Here is a 20037-nt window from a genome sequence, read left to right as displayed (position 1 = left end):
ACTTAATATCAATTTTTGAAACATACTCCAAAGAACAACAATTGAAACTACCCAAATTCTTCAATGTATCCTCAAAATTAAGCTCTTTAGTGGCATTTTAAAATGGGTGATTAGGGTTCAGGATGGGGAACACATGTATACCTGTGGCGGATTCATTTTGATATTTAGCAAAACTAATACAATTTTGTAAAGTTTAAAAAAAATAAAATAAAATGGGTGATTACAGTTATGCTCTAGCTATTGGTCTTCTAACCTTGTCCATTCAATGTTGAAGTCATTGGCATACATTTTAAGAACTTGGTAAAACTAATCAAATATTTTCTGGCTTTTTAGCCTAAGGGGTAAAGTAAATGTCTTACAAACATTATTCACCACTGCTTCCCTAGTGCACAGAACAGTAGCTAGCACGTGGTGAAGTGTGAAAGTCGCTCAGTCATGTCCCACTCTTTGCGACCCCATGGATATACAGTCCATGGAATTCTCCAGGCCAGAATACTGGAGTGGGTAGCCTTTCCCTTCTCTAGGGGATCTTCCCAACCCAGGGATCGAACCCAGGTCTCCCGCATTGCAGGCAGATTCTTTACCGGCTGAGCCACAAGAGGCGGAAGCAGATGGTAGGCGCTCATTAAATATTATTTTGTTGAATGAAACAATTTTTTTTTGTCTCACGTGTTTTTCAAGTCCATGCCAAAATGAGGGATCGCTACTGAGATGACATCGTGATTTAAAAAACAAAACTAAAACCAAACAGTCCAGCTTGATTATCACTGAAAGGAGTAAATTCTTTCTCACCTTTATCCTTAAATCCAGATGAACACTTCTCAGTTAAAGGCAATAAATGCCTGGATTAAAAGTACCTACCTCTTTCTTAATCACGTACTTTAAAGTTACTTGTATCTTTTCTTATTCAGCGTTCACTAGTCCACATAATATCTTCGTTTCCACATAGCGTCAGAGTACTAAAGTCTTGTGCAGGCTAGTGGCCCATAAATGAAGTTTAAACTCAGCGTCCGCTTTAAACTGGGCCAAAACTGGAAAAGTGTGAATCTCTAAGTGAAATAACAACCGTTTCCCCAAATTTTCGAAGTGAACGTTCTCCTGATGTGGGGGTGGGTTAAGGGGGCTGAGCGTAAAGAAGAAACTCATTTCAAAGTGCTAAGTACTATTCGGGGTTGATCAGCGCAGCAACGGTCCAACGTGAAAACTCGTTTCGAAAGACAAACAGCTCAACGCGGTCTCGCGCTGTTTACGAGACCATCACCTGGCCAGCGCGAGCCGCGCTACGGACAATCGCCCATTTTAAAAACACCGGGCTGGGCTGCAATTCTACTGGTTACAGAGAGGGACTGAAAACTTCCGAGCGGTCTTGGCTGTCACAACGCTGCTTCTGCGGACACTCGGGGCTCCACCAGAGCCTCGCTCCCGGGTCGAGGGGCGGGACCGCGCGGAGCAGCGGGGCACCCGGGAGGGAGGCCAACCCTCCACCACCCATCCACCGGCCGAAGAGGGGACGCAGAGCTGGTATGGGACGCTCGTAGGCTGGGGCCGAGCTACCGGGCAGGGTTAAAGACGGCTACAGGACGTCTGCGCCCAGAGAGAGGACACACGGGACGGAGAGAACGCCTCCGAGCTCCCCTGCCTGCAGCGGCGGCTCGGGCGCAGGCCCCGGGCTCGCGGACAAAGCCTCGGCGTGGTCACGCCCACGGGGCGGGGCCTCGATAGGAAGAGGCGGGCCCGCGCGCGGGCTCGTCGTCTAGGCAACGGGGCTCGCTGAAAGCCCAACTTGAGTTTAGCACCAGGAGGAGAGAGATATGGAGGGAGGGAAGGGCCCGAGACTGAGAGAGAAACCCCCCCGGGACCTCTGACTGAAAGCCGGCCCCACCCCGCTGTGGGTGGTATTTCGAAGTGGGGGCGCGGATATCAAGAGCGTCATCCAGGCCACGGGCGAGAAGAAGGGCCGTCCGGCCTCTCCGGGGGCCCGGCGTGGGTTCACTTCTCGAGCCTCTTTGTCTCCAAGCCGCTTGGCTCCAGCCTCCAGCCGGCGACACAATAAGGGCGGGCGGTGTTGGACCGCGCAAGCGCGCGAGCCGCGGGGGCCGCTGGGAGTGGTGGTCCGACCGCCAGATGGTAGGTCTCCCGCGCGGGCCGGCGGCGCCGTGGCCGCCCTAGTGCGCACGCGCGCCCACTTCCGCCCGACCGGGCCCCGCCCGCCCCGAGAGGACGCGGGTTTCCAGTAGTGAGACCCCGGCGGAGGGGGCGGTACCCGAGCTCACCCACCCCTCCTCGTCCTGATTGGACCATCCAACTGTGCGCGGCAAGTCGATTGGCTCCCGAGGTTGCCAGTCTCTTCCGAGCCGTACTTATATATTTCCCCGCTGCAGAGCGGGCTAGGGGAGTGCGAGGGGCTGGCAGCGGGAGAGAGGTTGCCTGCGGGGCTGGCGGCGGGGCTGCTTCTGCGGGCTCGGCTCCGGCCGTCTGGGGCGGGGCTTCCTGCCGCCCTGCGGCCCCTCCGCCCCAGTGGGAGTGCGGTGCCGCCCGACGCCGCTGTGCCTGCAAGTGCGAAACTCCTAGTAAAGTTTGCGCCCCGCCCGCCGCCCTCTGCCCGCGAGACCCCCGCCCGGGCCGGAGTGACAGACAGAGCCCCACCCCCCGGGCGGCGGGGCTGGCGAGGGGCGTGCGTGCGGCGGGGGCGGGGCCCCCGGGGGAGGGGGCGGTGGCGCCGGGGCGCATGCGCGGTGCCGGGGGGCCGAATGTTTCCCAAGTGTTTGAAACTGGTATTTGGGTTTTCCACGTTGGACAAGTGCGGCGCGGCGGGCGGCGCGCGCCCCTTCCCGCGCTCGCTCGGCCCCGGCCCCGGCCCCGGCGCCGGGGTGCGCGCCCGCACGCCCGCCCGTGCCCGCCCCGCGCCCGAGGCCGCCGAGCGCCGGCCCGGCCCGCCAGGAGCCGGTCCCCGGGCCCAGGCGGCGCGGCTCGCAGATGTAGCGGCGCGGGGCCGGCTGGAGTCGGGGGGGGGGCGCGCCGGCGGGCGGGAGCCTTGCATTTTGCAGCGCCGGGCTCCGAGGGGGCGGGGGCCGGAGGAAGCGGAAAGCCGCGCGGAGTCGCCGGGGACCGCGGTGAACCATGTTGAGCCCTGCCAACGGGGAGCAGATCCACCTGGTGAACTACGTGGAGGACTACCTGGACTCCATCGAGTCTCTGCCTTTTGATCTGCAGAGAAACGTCTCTCTGATGCGGGAGATCGACGCGAAATACCAAGGTACGGCGGGATGGATGGGCGGGGGCGGCTGCTCCATCCCCGCCGGTGGCGGCGCGCCGCGGGGCCGGGCCGTCCTGCTTCCCCTCTTGGAGAGCCGCGAGCCCGCGGCGGGGCCCTTGCCGGGCAGAAACAAAAGGTCTGGGGCGTCTTTGATTTGCCAAGGTCCTTGTGCGCGAAGCCCGGGCACGGAGGAGGAAGGAGGAACGAGAGAGGTCTTGATGCCAGGCTGCGCGAGCAAAGCGCTCTTTGTAGTGAAGTGACGAGGCGGGGTGCTGCGGGGGAGGGGGCGCAGGGGGCGCAGGCCACGGCGCCTGGGGAGGGCTGTGCCGCGGTCGTCAGGCTGAGGGGCGCGGGGACGGGGCTGCGCGCAGGGCTGACGGGAGGGCGCAGAGGGCAAGGGGTCCCCGGAACCACCTCCACCCAGTCCCGAATCTGAGTGTTACGTAAAGTCCGGGGTCCTTACTCCGCGTGGTGCGGCCCCAGTCGCCCCCACCCAGCCCCCGGCCCTCGCACGGCGCCGGACACCGAGTGAGGGGCGCCGCGGCCGGGTGTAGCCTGCGGAGGGCCAGGGCTTTATTCCGTGTGTGCCGTGGGAAGGGAGGGGAGGGAGGATGGGGCGAGGAAGTCGCCCATCCGTGCTGCGCTCGGGGGGCGCAGGCAGGTACCTTCGGTTTGGAGAGGGACCTGGCAGGGGAGGGGATCTGTGCATCGTCCTCTGCAGCCCCCGCCGCCCAGACTGCCCGAGAGACGCAGGGGTCGGGTCCGCGGGGAATTGTCGGCCGCTGGGGAAACTTTGCTGCCCGGTCAGGCACGGCGCTGGGGGCTGTGTCTGTGCCGTGGACAGTCCCTCGGAGTTTACTAATGTTTACAGGGCTGCGCAGCAGGGAAACGGAAGAGCGGGGGGAGGTGGACAGCCAGGAAGAGCCCCACAACGAACCGAGAGCCCGTACGGCAAGGCGCCCCTGCGCGCTCTGCCTAAGGCTCGCCTTCGCGGCGACTTATATAGGCGCCCGATTAGCATATTGCGATCGTTCCGCCTCGGCCTCCTGTGATTGGACTCGGTATCTCCCATGGAATGTCCTTATCAGTCCGTCGCTGAGCCATTGGTTCCTGGGCCGGATGGGGGCGGGCCTTGCACTGTGAGTGGCATGGCTCTGTTTCCGCCGCCTTCTTTTTCCCTTGCGTAGAGGGGCGGGCAGGAGGGAGGAGGTCGAGTCGATTCGAATGTCTTCGGGTCGCCCGGCCTCCGGCCTCACATTGGCCATTGCTACGGCTGGGGCGGGCTGTGTCCTCCCTTCCTGCGTCGTGATTGGTGACCCGCTTGGCCCCCGCCCTCCGGCCCGGCGATCCTTATAGGCAGTGGCTCCAGGGGCGGGGCGCGCCGCCCGCTGGCCGCCTCTCCACTGGTGGGGGTCCGGCTCGGCCCCGCCCCCACCCCGCCCCCCCAAGGACGGGAGCGGGTCATTTCCTCCGCGGAGCAATGGCGGCACCCGGGGGACAGCGGGAGACCGGCGTCCGTGCCGCCGGGCCGGCGAGGGTGCAGTCGGGCCTCCCGCCGGGCCCTTGGGGCCCGCGGGAGCGGCGGCGCCGTGAGTGACCCCGGCCTGGTGGGTGGGTCGGTGCCCCGGGCGCGGAACGCGGGTGGTGTGCGCTGCGCTCGGAGACGGAGATTGAAGACTCTGCCTGTTTACCGTCTCAGAGCCGGGGTGACAGCCGCTTTGCGCGTGTCCGGCTCCACGGGAGAAGACCAGCCCCACCGACACCCCGGCGGGGCCCCGAGGGAGCCTCGTCACCCGGCATATAGTGGTCATAACTCATTCGGTTGGGATTTACTGTAAACGCCGAGATTTGCAGCGCAGTCTAGTCTAGAAATTAAGGCTCCATTCTTAACTTCTCAGTTGCAAGTCAAGCTTTGATTAACAGTATTCGCTTATTTTCAATGGGACATTAATTCATGAGGATGGGTTGTAATTCGTTTGCCAGTGATATTTGAGGTTATTTTCAATTTGAAATATTTTCCAGTTATTTTTAAAATGTTATTTTTTTTTTAAATGCTGATGCACCCCCAAGGAAGAGGGCTTCCTAATAGAACTTTGGTGCCATCCCTATGTAGAATTAAAATACACTTATAATCATCGGACAGATGAGATTAAACTTTGCTGCAGTCTCCATTAATCTTTTAAGATTACTTTCACAGGGTGCTGGTGTGTGGAGCCTTTTTAGAAAAAAGGGTTAGCAGCAGTTGGAGCTGATGGAGCTAAAGAGACCAGGATGCCTCCCTAGTTAGCACCAGGGTTCTTGTTTACAGATATTTGAACTTCAGTGGTTTTGTTGATCAGAGTGCTTTGCTTGGGGCACTGAAGAAACGTATGCTGTTGTGTAGGTAACAGAATTATTTCTTGGTGATTTTCTGATGGGATGTTTGTTTCTTTCCCACAGTAAGGCTTTATAGGGCTGTGAGCTTGGTTGTGATGTGAAAAAAGCTGTATGCTATTAACTTTCAAGTTAGTGATATGATGGAATTGGTGTCTTTCCAATGAAATGCTAACATTGTCTTCAGAAATTTGGGTTACTGATTAAACCAAGTGATACAGTTTTGTAGTGTAATCACTTAAAAATAAATGGCAGAAACTCATATTTTAACACCTATGAGATAGAACTTGGATAAGTTGAACAGAGCTGCTTATGTTCAGGATTACTTACTCCAAGAGCCCCTGAGACTCTGGCATTCCTCCTTTCTAGGAGAAGGCAGTCTGAAGAATATAGCCTGGAAAATAACCTGTGCTTAAGTCGTGTGGGCCTAAGTTCATATGTTTATACCCTGGTGTTAGGTGTGTGCCTTATAACTAATTGGAGATAACATCTGGAAGTGGTCATGTCACGTTTTATACACCCTCTACCCACATCCTCCCCAACTTCCTAGCTGGAGAGTTGAATTGCCTTATCTTAAGAGACTGCAAAGGGTTTTCAGGAGTAAAATCTGATACTGTTTAATGATTACTGTTTAGGGAAAATAAGTCTGGGAATTTCTGTGTATTTAAGTAGAGTTTTGGCAAGAATATTTACTTTCCTTGTTTCAGTCAGATTTATCTAACAGTTTTTATTTCTTGAGAAATTGCCTAGTTCCACTCGCCAAATTACATTTTAAAAGCAGGTATACTGTTTTCTAACCTGTCCAAATAGGTTAACATTTAGTAGGAGGGAGTTTTGTTTGTTTTAAAATCTGTTGTCTTTTATAGATACAAATGTTATTGCTCTAAGCAGTAAAGGGAAAAGTGAAATCTGTTACCTTTGTGTCCAAGCAGGGCTGCCCTTGTCTGGCTCCTCCTTACAGACCATTCTTGTTTTCAGTAACAGGGTGATAACAGAGATACTCCAGTGCATGCTGTGATGCAATGATGTGGCAAGTAAACTGAGGCTGTGGGCCGCTGAGTAGTATTTATATAATCTCTCTAATAGTAGCTTCTAGATGTTGGTGCGCTAAAATAAAGAGACTAACAGCCTTTAAAATGTTCCCAAAATGCTTGGATAAAAACAATGGAAATATAGGACATAATCTTTAATTTTACAGAAAATAAAAGCTTGGGCCTCAATACCTCGCCTAAACTTGAACTCTCCCCCATGGCCGCTTGTCCAGGGAGTTTTGGTTACCCGTGCTCTGAGTGCACACAGAGTCCCTTGGGAAGCTTTGGGGTGCACTTTGATAAATGGGAACCGTGTTAACGTTAGTATTTAGTTCCAGAGACTTTTTTTCTTTTTGTAACAGGGGTAAGAAGCCTGTTAGAAAGGCCTAGGTGTTACAAATTTTTCGTACTAGGAAGCCTTGCGTTGATCGTTTTGGTCCCTGACAGCCACGGTCTTATGGGTTGGAGACTGTGTTTGGCGGGGTCTCACGCTTGTTTTCCCCTTGGCAGAGATCCTGAAGGAACTGGACGAGTACTACGAGAGGTTCAAGCGGGAGGCGGACGGCGCCCAGAAGCGGAGAGCACTGCACTGCATCCAGCGGGCGCTGATCCGCAGCCAGGAGCTGGGCGACGAGAAGATCCAGCTTGTGAGTCAGATGGTGGAGCTGGTGGAGAACCGGGCCCGGCAGGTGGACAGCCACGTGGAGCTGCTGGAGGCCCACCAGGAGGCCGCTGACGCCACGGGCCACAGCAAAGCCGGCCAGGACAAGTCCAAAAACGAGGCGATCGCCCAGGCGGAGAAGCCCAACAACAAGAGGTCCCGGCGGCAGCGCAACAACGAGAACCGGGAGAACGCCGCGAATAATCACGACCACGATGACGTCACCTCGGGCACGCCCAAGGAGAAGAAGGCCAAGGCCTCCAAGAAGAAGAAGCGCTCCAAGGCCAAAGCGGAGAGGGAGGCGTCCCCCGCGGACCTGCCCATCGACCCGAACGAGCCCACGTACTGTCTGTGCAACCAGGTCTCCTACGGGGAGATGATTGGCTGCGACAACGACGAGTGCCCCATCGAGTGGTTCCACTTCTCCTGCGTGGGGCTGAGCCACAAGCCCAAGGGCAAGTGGTACTGCCCCAAGTGCCGGGGCGAGAGCGAGAAGACCATGGACAAGGCCCTGGAGAAGTCCAAACGGGAGCGGGCCTACAACAGGTAGTGGCGGGCCTGCCGGACCCAGGCGGCCGCAAGCCGCGTATTTATTGCGTCGCCACCGGGCGGGCGGGCGCAGGGACGCACCTGTGGACGGAGGAGGAGCTGCCCTCGCTCGGGCGCCGGGCGTCTCTGCTGTCCCGGTGGTGCACCCACCACCCACGGTGGTGCACGTGCTGTCCCACGTGTAAGAGGAAAGTGGTCTGTGGATCAGCGTTTGAGAAACTGCAAATATAGGTTTGAATGAAACACCCAAGTCAGTCTCTGATTTTTTTGTTGTTGGGGGTTGGGGCGTCTTGGCAGCAACCTCACGCATTAGATGTGGGAAGAAAAGAGTCCATCTCGCCACTGTTCTATTTGAATAAAAATGTGACTACTTCATGAACACATTGTTTTAAAAAAATTAGCCAAGTTGCTAAAAACACGGCCTGTGGCCAGTTTGTTTCTCACTGTAATAGTGTGTATCCATGGAACAATTCAATAGACAAGTTTTAACGCTTGAAAATTGTTTTTTGAAAACACCAAATGGTTAATTTTACCAGACAAACATTTTATATCCTGGCCCATCCCCCAAATGGCCATTTTTAAATGACTGCGTACGTTTGTTCCTGAACCAAACCGGAGAGGTCCAGCTTCAGAGCACGCTTTTGCTATGGCAGATCCCAGGGTAGCTGTCTCTAACTTACAGAAGTGGTACCGATGAGGTTTGCAGGGGGACCTGGCACTTCCTGTGTTGTAATCAGAAGTGCAGCCAGATGCCAGCACATGCAGGAGCCTGCTGCAGACGTGGCGTCAGGAGGCACATGCGACGTGGCCAGTTGTTCACCTGCCAGTATATTTAATCTTGACATAAGTATGTGTTACATTTTTGTCTTAAAAACGTGTACACCAGCAGTATAGACAAAGCCTTAAGAAAATTTTGTATTATTGTTCTCACTTAATCAAGTAGAAGTTACCCTAATTGCCAGGAAAATAATAAGTGTTAAAATAGGAGTGTATGTTTAGACCAGGAGTTGGGAAATGACTGCCCACAGACCAAATGCCGCCCACCACCTGCTCTTGTATGGTGTGTGAGCCAAGGATGATCTTCAGATTGTTAAATGGGTTAAAAAAGTCAACATAAGGAAACTATTTCATGACATATGAAAATTATATGACATTCACGTGTTAGTGTCCAGAAATAAAGTTTATGGGCACAGCCAGGCTCATTTGCTAACACGTGTGTGGCTGCGTTTGTCCAGCGTCAGAGTTGAGCGGTTCAGGACCCACACAGCTGAATTCGTTTCTTTTCTGGCCCCATCAAAGCTGACGTTGGATATAGACTGACAGCCAGCGCGATCATCAGCGTCCTTCACTGCCCACGTACTACGTGGTCAGTGGGACTTTGAGCTCTGAGTGATAACGTGGTTCCCTTTAACCCCGCGTGGCCGAGGGTCGTTTCTCTCCAGGGTCTGCTGGCTCTGAAGGCGCCACAGGGGAGATTGGGCCCCTGGGGCGTCTGGGGACGCCTGTAGCAGATGTTCACTACACATGAAACCATGAGTCTGTTTTCTGACTGTTACCTTCATCTGGTAAACAGTTAATGAGAACTTTTTTTGTGCCCGACGTAATTCCCTAATTTTGACAGTGAATTGCTAGTACAGAGCACTGTTTGGTAAAGACACGGGCGTTGTAACTGATCATACATTAGAACGTGAACTTTTTGCATGTCAATGTCTACAAATAGGTATTTGCTTTCCAGCAAAACTCTTAAACATTTAAGAATCTTAAGTGTTTAAGTTTGATAAGCTTTACCTAGACAAATGGGCTTCCCCAGTGGCTCAGTGGTAAAGATTGTCCTGTCAATGCAGGAGACACAGGAGACGTGGGTTCGATCCCTGGGTCAGGAAGATCTCGAGGAGGAAATGGCAACCCACTCCAGTATTCTTGCCTAGGAAATCTCATGGACAGAGGAGCCTGGCAGGCTACAGTCCATTGGGCTGCAAAAAGTCGGACACGACCTAGCGAATGAGCACGCACGCGTGCATGTAGACAAATATAAAATAGGAAGGTTGCTAGATACAAATAAGTGAAATAATAACAATCCAATGGCAAGAAAAGCGGTTTAAACAAATCTGTGCTTATATAAATTATTATTTAAAACAATTCTATCTGTTGGTTTTCTACTTTTAGTTATAGCTGATAATGGAAGTTGCATATTGAATAGCATGTCTGCTAATACGGGATTTCTTCCCATTTTTTCAGGTTCAGTGTAGACGGCTCTCCTGGAGAGACACACCCAGGGCCACACCTGGGAGTGTTTGAGCCCCATCTTTCCCCCTTAGGGCTTGTCGTTTTCCAGTCACTAAGATTGTGCCTGACTCTGTAACCCCATGGACTGCAGCACACCAGGCTTCCCCATCCTTCACTGTCTTCTGGAGTTGTCTTAAACTCATGTCTGTTGAATCAGTGATGCCATCCAACCACCTCATCCCCTGTCACCCTCTTCTGCCTTCAATCTTGCCCAGCATTAGGGTCTTTTCCAGTGAGCTGGCTTTTTGCATCAGGTGGCCAAAGTATTGGAACTTCAACTTCAGCGTCAGTCCTTCCAGTGAGTATTCAGGCTTGATTTCCTTTAGGGCTTAGGTCTTGAATAAATTGCCTAAATCTAGATCCATGGTTCTTCCTGTTAAAATACAGCTCACCCTCGAACAACACTGGTTTGACCCGCGTGGGCCCACTTACACGTGGGTTCTTTTCGGAGGGAAATACTCCAGCAGCGCATGACGGACGTGCAGTTGTTGAGTCTGTGGACTCAGCCCTGGATACGGGGGTGGGGACCTGACTCAGGTATACTCGGGTTTCCCACTGACGGGACTCAGCACCCCTAGCTCCGGGTATTCAGGGCTCAGCCATATGTTTCTCATGGGGTGGTTCTGAGAACGAGCTGCGGTGAGTAGGACGCTGGCCTCAGGGTAATCTGACGCTGGGGCTTCTGCTCGTGCCTTAATGAAGTTTCCCGTAAGGACCAACGGCTAGCCGTGTTTTCTTCTTAGAAAGTGGAATGTCACAGAGGCAGAGGCAGCGGACTTCGCTTTTAAATCACTTTGGTTAATTCCAGTGGACACTGGGTAAAAAGTCACAGGTAAGTACTTCTTTCCGGTCCAGCTCTCACATCCATACATGACTACTGGACAAACCATAGCTTTGACTATACAGACCTTTGTCAGCAAACAAATGTCTCTGATTTCTAATACGCTGTCTAGATCTGAACTCCAGGAGACGGTGAAGGACAGGGAAACCTGGCGCACTGCAGTTCATGGGGTGGCAAAGAGTCGGACACGACTTAGCAATACAACAACAAGTGCTTAGAACATCAAGATTTAGGCTTTAGGTCATGATAAAGGTCCAGGGAACCCTAGGGGAGCACTGGAAATGGGCCTGAATTCTTCCTATAGAGGTTAGTGAAGCTACCTGGTGGAGAACAGTTGCTTTTATTTACTTGCTTTTTTTTTTTAATCTGAAAATTTTTGCTGAGGTACAATTGATATAACGTGTTAATGATGTCTCGGGTGTACCTCACAGTGATTTGATATTTGTGTATATTGCAAAACGATCACTGCTGCGTCTAGCTGACGTCTGTCACCATGCAGTTACAAAATCTTTTTAATCTTGTAATCAGGACTTTGAAGATTTATTTTCTTAACTTTCAGATGTGCAGTACGGCACAGTTAGCTGCAGGCGCCGGGCCTTACCGTGTATCCCGTGACTTATCTCTACCTGCAAGTTTGTACTTTTAGACCCTCCTCACCCGTTTCATGTGCCACCCCGCCACCTCTGCTAACCCCCAGTTGCTTTTGTTTAATAGCTAAGTCATTACGATGCAGACGTTTCCATTAGAACCTACTTGATTATCTTTGTGTTAAACTTAACCCGCTGCACAGCACGTGGATGGCGCTAATGGTAAAGAGCCCGCTGGCCAGTGCAGGAGATGGAAGAGACACAGGTTCAATCCCTGTGTTGGGAAGGTTCCCTGGAGGAGAGCATGGCAGCCCACCCCGGTGTTCTTGCCTGGAGAATCCCGTGGACCGAGGAGCCTGGGTGGGCCAAAGTCCATGGAGTCGCAAAGGGTCGGACAGGACTGAAGCGACTTAGCGCACATGCATCACAGCACGTGGAACTCTGCTCAGTGTCTGTGGAAACCTGGATGGGAGGGGATCTGGGGGGAGAATGGATATGTGCATGTATGTGGCTGGATCCCTTCGCTGTTCTCCTGAAACTATCACAATGCCGTTACTCGGCTAATGCAAAGGACGCCCAGCACAAAACAGGACAAGGCAACTTGGCCCATTCAGTTAGTCACCGCACACTGGGCAGCCACCCCACGGTGTTTCTGGGCGAGGGGCTCGGAGGAGGGTGCGCCCGGGGTCCTGCGAAGGAACGCCGCAGCGACAGGCCCCTCAGGCCGCCCTCCAGCGACCTGGGCGTGAAGGTGGCTCGGTGGCCGCAGCCATCCACGGGTGCCCTTGCTGAAGTAACAAAGCGTTTACCAAAGCAAAACCCACTGTTTTCACTATTTTTTATTTATTTTTTTACTATATGCTTATTTTAGAAAGAATAGGCATTTGTGTGAAATTTCCTTTCGCATCTCGTGTCCATATCGTGTTCCAGGCCACGTGTATTAAGGTACTGAACCTTTCAGGAAGCAAGTTGCGAACATTCTGTCTTTGCACGTTTGAAGACAACGTGCCCCTGCCAAAGGCCTGGTTTTTCTCCATGGTCCTGTCGGAGGTGATTTATGACTCAGCGGTTGCTGGCACACATGCAACGAGGCTTATGGAAATGCCCTGTCGCCCTCCCTTGCAACCTTCGACCCATTCTGCTTTCTGTCTTGGTCCCAGGTGGTCTCAGGCAGTTTGGGGGCCAGACTTCTGGGTTCGTTTAATCCAGAGAAATTGCTAGTCAGTTGAGGCTTTTCTCTCATCTCCCTCCTTGGCTCAGGAAAAAGGTGTGTCGAGACTCAAAATAGCCTCTGGGTTTGGTGGATTTTTTCTTTGGCCATACCATGTGGCATGCGGGATCTTAATTCCCCCACCAGGGTTTGAACCTGAGCCCCCGGAGTGGAAGCAGTGAGTATTAACCACGGGACCGCCAGGGAATCCCACTTCCGGGAGTTTTTAATGAGGGTCTTTGTTTCAGAATATTTATATGTTGTTTTCTTCACAAACTAAACACGAGTTTGCTGTGTCCCCTCCTCCCTCCAAAAAGGATGACAACGAATGCGTCATTTTCCTGGAAGGAAGAAAAGCCTTAGATCTCTCTTCTGTCCCTGCCTCAAATTCATTGTATCATCTGACTTCATTCAAAAAACAGGGTTGATAACTTTCTCACTTTAAAAACCCTACTTGAAGTCACTGCAAATGGAGTAACAGGTTAAATCTTGATTTGCACAATTTAATACTTGGTTCAACCTGAGTCTTCTGTTAAACAAGACAGTGTTTGTTTAGGCAGGTCCACTCGAGATAGAGTGAGTCAGCGTTGCTGACAAATGAACGGCCTCCGTGGACTGCCTGCCACACGCCGCTGGAGGTGGGTGTTAAGTGTTTGTCTGCTTAGACCTTCACAAGGACCCTGCCTGGAAGGTGTCCCTGCTGCAGGTGAGGGTGCCAGCCCCGGGTGAGGCCTGATTCTCGGAGGCCCCCGTCCCCCCGCGGGCTGCAGAGCCTGAGTCCTCTTCCCTCCATCCCCATCCTGGCGGGACCCGCGGTCAGGACCTGACGCTGCTGCTGCCGCCGCCTCGATCTCACTTCTGTCCTTCAAAACCAAGAGGACGGAAGCAGGCAGAAGGAACGTGTCCAGGACCCCAACTGGAACAGGAGCCCAGGGCGCGGGCAGTCAGCCTGGGGTCCTCACTGCCGGGCCTGGGCCTGAAGGAAGGCCCTGCGCTACCACACGCAGCCCCTGCACTGCCTGGCCTCCAGGTGGACAGCTGGCTGGTCACAGCCAGTGCCTGTCCCACCCCATAGTGGGAGCAGAGCTGGACCAGAAAGAAGGCTGAGTGCCGAGGAACTGAAGGTGCTAGAGAAGACTCTTGAGGGTCCCTTAGACTGCAAGGAGCTCAAACCAGTCAGTCCGAAAGGAATTAACCCCGAATATTCATTGGAAGGGCGGATGCTGAAGCTCCAATGCTCTGGCCACCTGAAGGGAACAGCCAACTCACTGGAAAAGACCCTGATGCTGGGAAAGATGGAGGGCAGAAGGAGAAGGGGGCGGCAGAGGACGGGATGGTTGGATGGCATCACTGACTCGATGGACGTGAGTCTGAGCAAGCTCCAGGAGATGGTAAAGGACAGGGAAGCCTGGAGTGCGGCAGTCTACGGGGTTGCAAAGAGTCAGACACGACTGAGCGACCGAACAACAAAAAATCAATTCACCAGAGACGCGGCGCGGTCGTGGACTGAGCTGAGATGTGAGGGGGAAGGTTTGGGCCTGCGCTAGCTCACCTCGTGCAGTCTGACCTTGGGGCCGTCGCTTCTCCGCCCAGCGTCCTCAGGGACAGCCCGAGGAGGGTGACAGTGTGTCTCCTCCCCTGGCGGGAGGACCGGCCAGCCGGGGGTGTGCAAGCACCTCATGAACGCTCGACTCCATGCAGATCACGATCAGAGGCTTGTTTTTGGTCAGTTGGTTATTCCAGTCGACCGATGTATTCTGAAAACAAATTGAGATCCTTACAGCTGGAGTGAAAGTGAAGTCGCTCAGTCGTGTCCGACTCTTTGTGACCCCATAGACCGTAGCCTACCAGGCTCCTCTGTCCGTGGGATTTTCCAAGCAATAGCACTGGAGTGCATTGCCAGTTCCTTCTCCAGGGGATCTTCCCCACCCAGGGATCGAACCCGGGTCTCCCGCATTGTAGACAGACGCTTCACCGTCTGAGCCGCCAGGGTAGCAGTCAAGTGCAGCCTCAGGACAGACTGGCCACGTCCTCTCTCCTCCTGCGTGAAGGAGCAGGCCTGCTGCTGCTTCTCTGGAAATCACTGTTCCTCTTTGCAGAACAGAAGAAAGTAGAGAAATAGGGGTTTGTTTCCACCACCTCTCAAGCCCAGTAACCTTTTTGCTGACTCACCTCTTGGTTGAATTTGAGCGTACAGAGATTAGTTCAGCCCCTTCCGTGTGTAGGAGAGGAAATGGAGGCTCAGGTGACAACTTGACTCAGCAAGTCAGCGGCAGAGCTTAGACCAGACTGGGTGCTGTGACTGCAGGCAGCTGGTCCCTGGGCGGCCCGGACTCACCCGCAGGGCCGTCAGGGTGTCTCTCTTCACGGGAAGCCATCAGCCTTCAATAAACACATGTTGAGTAAATAACGAATCTAAGACCTGACATCAAAAATCAAGACATTTTTCTTCTCTAACTTCTAAATAATAGTCATACCTGAAGTGGAATTTCAGTTGGTTTGTGTGAAGGAAATACTTTTAGGACAAATGTATAAGCCATTAGAAATGCAGAATACTTCTAAATGGTGGATATCTGAGAAATTGAATTTGGTTAGATTTTGATTACCCAAAGGCATTCAATATTTTCTGTTATAAAATTTCATAAGAACAAACATCAATAATTGTTCATAGGGTTTATTAGCAATTTCTCCATTTACAAAGATGCTTAGAAACGATTTACTGTCTTCCAAATTTTATTTTGCATGACAAATTGCTTGAGAAATACTTTGATTTCCTCCATGACTGTATTTGAGCATCTCCTGGTTGCAAGTGACAGAAATTGGCTATGTCTTACACAAAGGTGGGAGAGAGAAGGGAGGGCTCGGGAAATCCTGGGACTGGAGAAGTCGAGGGCAGGCAGCACGGCTTTCTCTCTGCAGCTCAGACACGATGGGAAAGTTGGGCCCTCACGGCATCAGCGATGGCCAACAGGGCAGATGGTGTGCTAGACTCGGAGCTACTGCGAGTCTGGCTTGGATGATCAGGTACTATGTTTAGAGTAAACCTTTCCGTTTTTAAAGTTCTTCTTGCCCTGATAGATGCCATGTTTAAAATGGGTAATTATGCTGCCTCCATGGCAACCACAGCAGATCTGGCTTCGTTCTTTCCCTGATAGTTGGGACGTGCTCAGCAAATGGAAATGTTCATTTGTATCTTAAAATAAGTGAGAATTAGTTGGTGGTGAGGGTTACCATTATTCTGCGGTCAGTATACATGGTTTTCAAAATATTTTTGGCTCCTTGCCTCATAGATCGGCTCCATAAATATGAAAAATCCCAAGTTGAGTAACAGGGAAATACTCTCAGGGCATGACGATCTGCCTGAAATAACAGTTGAAGGCATGGCAGGGTGAACTTTGGCTCATCGTTCAAGGCAAAGGCTAGCAGTGAGCATTTCACTTTGCAAACTTTGAAACTTTATTTCTAGAATGAAGAATATTAACAAAAGTAAAAGCTAGCTGAGTCGCGCATGGCAGAGGTGAGAGTGGGACGTGTGAGGACAGTCATGGGATAGTTTTAGGGGTGATTCCATATCATGCCTTGAGCTTCCCCAGTGGTTCAGAGGGCAGAGAATCCTCCTGCAACGCAAGAGCCACAGGAGACAGAGTAGATGCGGTTTCGATCCCTGGGTGGGGAAGATCCCCTGGAGAAGGAAATGGCAACCCTCTCCAGTGTTCTTGCCTGGAGAATCCCATGGACAGGAGCCTGGTGGGCTAGAGTCCATGGGGTCACAAAGAATCAGACAACGACTAAGCAACTGAACAACAAAATTCCAGAGAGATTAGCTGTTTCATAGTAAAAAGTCAGTCAATCAATAAAATGACAAGGAAACAAGGTACCAGAACTGAGAATAACAGGCAAAATCCTCAAAAACTTCAGAAATTAGAAATGTCACACAACGATTGTAAAGTAACTGTTTTAAAATGATTTGAAAATAACAGGATCTCAATAATATGATCAAATATTGACATATGAAATCCATAGTAATTATTCAATACGAAATCCTGCCGTTAGCAATAACATGGATGACCTGAGAGAAACTGTTTTTGTTACTGTTGATGTTTAGTTGCTAGGTTGTGTCTGACTCTCTGACTCCACAGACTGCAGCACGCCAGGTTTCCCTGTCCTCCACCGTCTCCCAGAGTTTGCTCAGACTCACGTCCACTGAGTCAGTGATGCCATCCAACCATCTCATCCTCTGTCGTCCCCTTCTCCTCCTGCCTTCAATCTTTCCCAGCATCAGGGTCTTTTTCAATGAGTCAGCACTTCCCATCAGGTGGCCGGAGTATTGGAGCTTCAGCTTCAGCATCCGCCCTGCCAATGAATATTCAGGACTGATCTCCTTTAGGATGGACTGGTTGGATCTCCTTGCAGTCCAAGGGACTCTCAAGAGTCTTCTCCAACACCACAGTTCAGAAGCATCAATTTCTTGGCTCGAACCTTCTTTACGGTCCACCCGTACATGACTCGTGGCGACGCCATAACTTTGACCATATGGACCTTTGTTGGCAAAGTGATCTCTGCTTTCTGATATGCTGTCTAGGTTTGTCATAGCTTTTCTTCCAAGGAGCAAGCGTCTTATGATTTCATGGCTGCAGTCACCATCTTCTGTAATTTTGGAGCCCAAGGAAATAAAGTCTGCCACTGTGTGCACTGTTTCCCCATCTACTTGCCATAAAGTGATAGGACAGGATGCCATGATTTTCATTTTATGCATGTTGAGTCTTAAGCCAGTTTTTTTCACTCTCCTTCATCAAGAGTCTCTTTAATTCCTCTTTGCTTTCAGCCTTCAGGGTTGTATCTGCACATCTGATGTTTGGGATATATTAAAACTTTCTCCCCCTGCACAATTCCTCCAGCTTTTTACTGTTTGACCATACTGATCAGAAGCTCTTCATGGCTCCCAGAGATATTTGATTTTTATCATCCACATTTATATTTCTAGGGCTGACCTTCTGCTTTTCCTGCACTTAAGGGGCTTCCCTGGTGGCTCAGACGCCGAAGAACCTGCCTGCAATGTGGGAGAACTGGGTTCAATCCCTGGATTGGGAGGAACCTCTCGAGAAGGGTACAGCTACCCACTCTAGTGTTCTGGCCTGGAGAATTCTATGGACAGAGGAGCCTGCCTGGCGGGCTACAGTCCATGGGGTCACAAAGAGTCGGACACATCTGAGCAACTTTAAGAAGAGAATGTTAGCCTGACATCCTCAATTGTTCAAAGATTCCAAGTCACCCCGCCGGCCACGAGGGGAGCACCCAGTCTTGGTGGTGGGACAGTCCTCTACCCCAGCATGCCCCAGCATTCCTTTTCCTTCTTTTAATGAACACCTTTGTTTTTATCTATTGACTGGTTTTTGGCTGCCCTGGGCTGCCGTTGCTGTGCATGGGGCTTTCTCTAATTGTGTTCGGGCTTCTCTCGCTGTGAACACAGCTCTAGAGCGCAGGCTCGGTCCCTGCGGCTCACCGGCTTTGTTGCCCAAGGTCACTGGGAATCTTCCCAGACCAGGGATCAAACCTGTGTCCCCTGCACTGGCAGGCGGATTCTTAACCACTGAGCCACCAGGGAAGTCCCCACTCCAGAGTTCTGACACATTGGTAAGGCCAGAAATGCCACTGACTGGCCCCTTTCCTGTGTCAGATATTAGAAAATATTAATAAAATTGTCATCAGAGTCAGATGGCAAATAACCTCATAGGGATAAAAGAGGAAATAAACGAGTAAACCTGTCTGCGTATTTTGCTTCCACAAGACACATGCCCCAGTAATTTCAATAACCGTGTCACTTTAGATTTTTGCTCTAATGTTATCGAACTTCAGTTGTCGTATTTTCCAAAAGTTAGGTTGCACTGCAGACTCAGTGCCAGGAGTTATCACTTCCTCTTAGATTTGCGTGGTATCAGTATGTCTTGTCAGAGCTTAATACAAAAGATAGTATGCCTACTTTCCAGTGACCTTTCAGATCAGTTATGAGTTACGGCACGGTATGGCGTGCTTAGTCACTCAGTCATGTACGACTCTTTGGGACCCCAGGGACTGTAGCCCACCAGGCTCCTCTGTCCACAGGATTTCGCAGGCAAGAATACTGGAGTGGGTTGCCATGTCCTTCTCCAGGGGTCTTCCTGACCCAGGGATCCAGCCTGTCTCTCCCGTGCTGGCAGGCGGGTTCTTCACCATCGGGCCACCAGAAGCCTGTACTTCACACCATGTTGCTGGTTGTTGAGTTGCTCAGTCATGTCGGGCTCTTTGCGACCCCATGGACTGTAGCCTGCCAGGCTCCTCTGTCCATGGGATTCTCCAGGGGAGAATTCTGGAGAGAGTTGCCATTTCCTCCTCCAGGGGATCTTCTGACCCGGGGACTGATCTCTGTCTCCTGTGTCTCCTGCACTGGCAGATGGTTCTTTACCCCTGAACCACCCAGGAAGCCTCAGATGCAGGTGAATTCCTCCACCGAGGCTTGCTTTTCCGTCTGCCAGCTCTCTCACAACCTGAAAACCAAGTAAAACTAAAATCCCACCTTGTGGATTTTTCCAGCCACACAACAGTGGAAATTCACAGCACACACACACGCACGTGAAGTCTGGTAAAGCTGGTGTGTTTTCAAAGGCGCCCCCTTCACCCAGGACCAAGGTGGAGAAAGACGGCTCACCGGGGACGTTCATTCCTCCACAGCAAGTCCCTTCCTCTTTCCCGCTCGAGAGTGGACTCCGCCGGTTTTCCCACTGGGGCGGGTGCTGGGCCAGAGGGAGGCCTGAGGAAGGTCAGGGAGGTCCCCCAACCCCGCTCTGCACGCAGGCCCATGCAGCCTTCCAGGAAGAAGCCACGACCCCAGGCTTCGGCCTGAGGGGAGAACACTTTTGGCAAAAACAGGGATTTCTGCTTTCCTTTAGCTTTGGCCTCTGTGGATTGGTTTTTTTCTTTTTTTCCAATCTCATGCTATCTCCAGAGTGCATTTAAAAAATATTTTATAAACATATTAATCACTTCAATCTGAGGATGTTCAGGATATCTAGCCTGCCATATTGCTGGGGATAGAAGTCTCTTATCAAACCGATTCTAGCCAGTAAAAGCGGAGTTCCCGGAGACCAGGAACCATGACTGGTTCACTGTTATATCCTGGGACCTGGACGCAGTGCTGTCTGAATAGCGAGTGTTATCTGAATGCGTGCCAAAGCCAGTGGTTTCAAGTTCAAGTGGTTGGTTTGAA

General features: G+C 52.0%; 1 protein-coding gene across 2 annotated transcripts; it reads left to right on the top strand.

Moving 5' to 3' along the window:
* Positions 1–2413: 2413 nt before the first annotated feature.
* Positions 2414–8120, top strand: ING1 (inhibitor of growth family member 1). Of its 2 annotated transcripts, none has more exons than XM_005904640.2 (2): positions 2414–3256; positions 7171–8120. In XM_005904640.2, the coding sequence occupies exons 1-2, from the start codon at positions 3121–3123 to the stop codon at positions 7869–7871; spliced, it is 837 nt and encodes a 278-aa protein (XP_005904702.1). In that variant the 5' UTR covers positions 2414–3120; the 3' UTR covers positions 7872–8120. The 2 variants fall into 2 exon arrangements, with proteins under 2 accessions (XP_005904702.1, XP_070236831.1); XM_070380730.1 differs by lacking the exon at positions 2414–3256 and adding an exon at positions 4692–4845.
* The last annotated feature ends 11917 nt before the right edge of the window (positions 8121–20037 follow it).

Source organism: Bos mutus, chromosome 12 (genome assembly GCF_027580195.1).
Source record: "Bos mutus isolate GX-2022 chromosome 12, NWIPB_WYAK_1.1, whole genome shotgun sequence".
In the NCBI taxonomy this organism is placed as follows: domain Eukaryota; kingdom Metazoa; phylum Chordata; class Mammalia; order Artiodactyla; family Bovidae; genus Bos; species Bos mutus.
The sequence above is the reverse complement of the archived record's forward strand: the minus strand, read 5'-3'. Positions and strand labels throughout refer to the sequence as shown.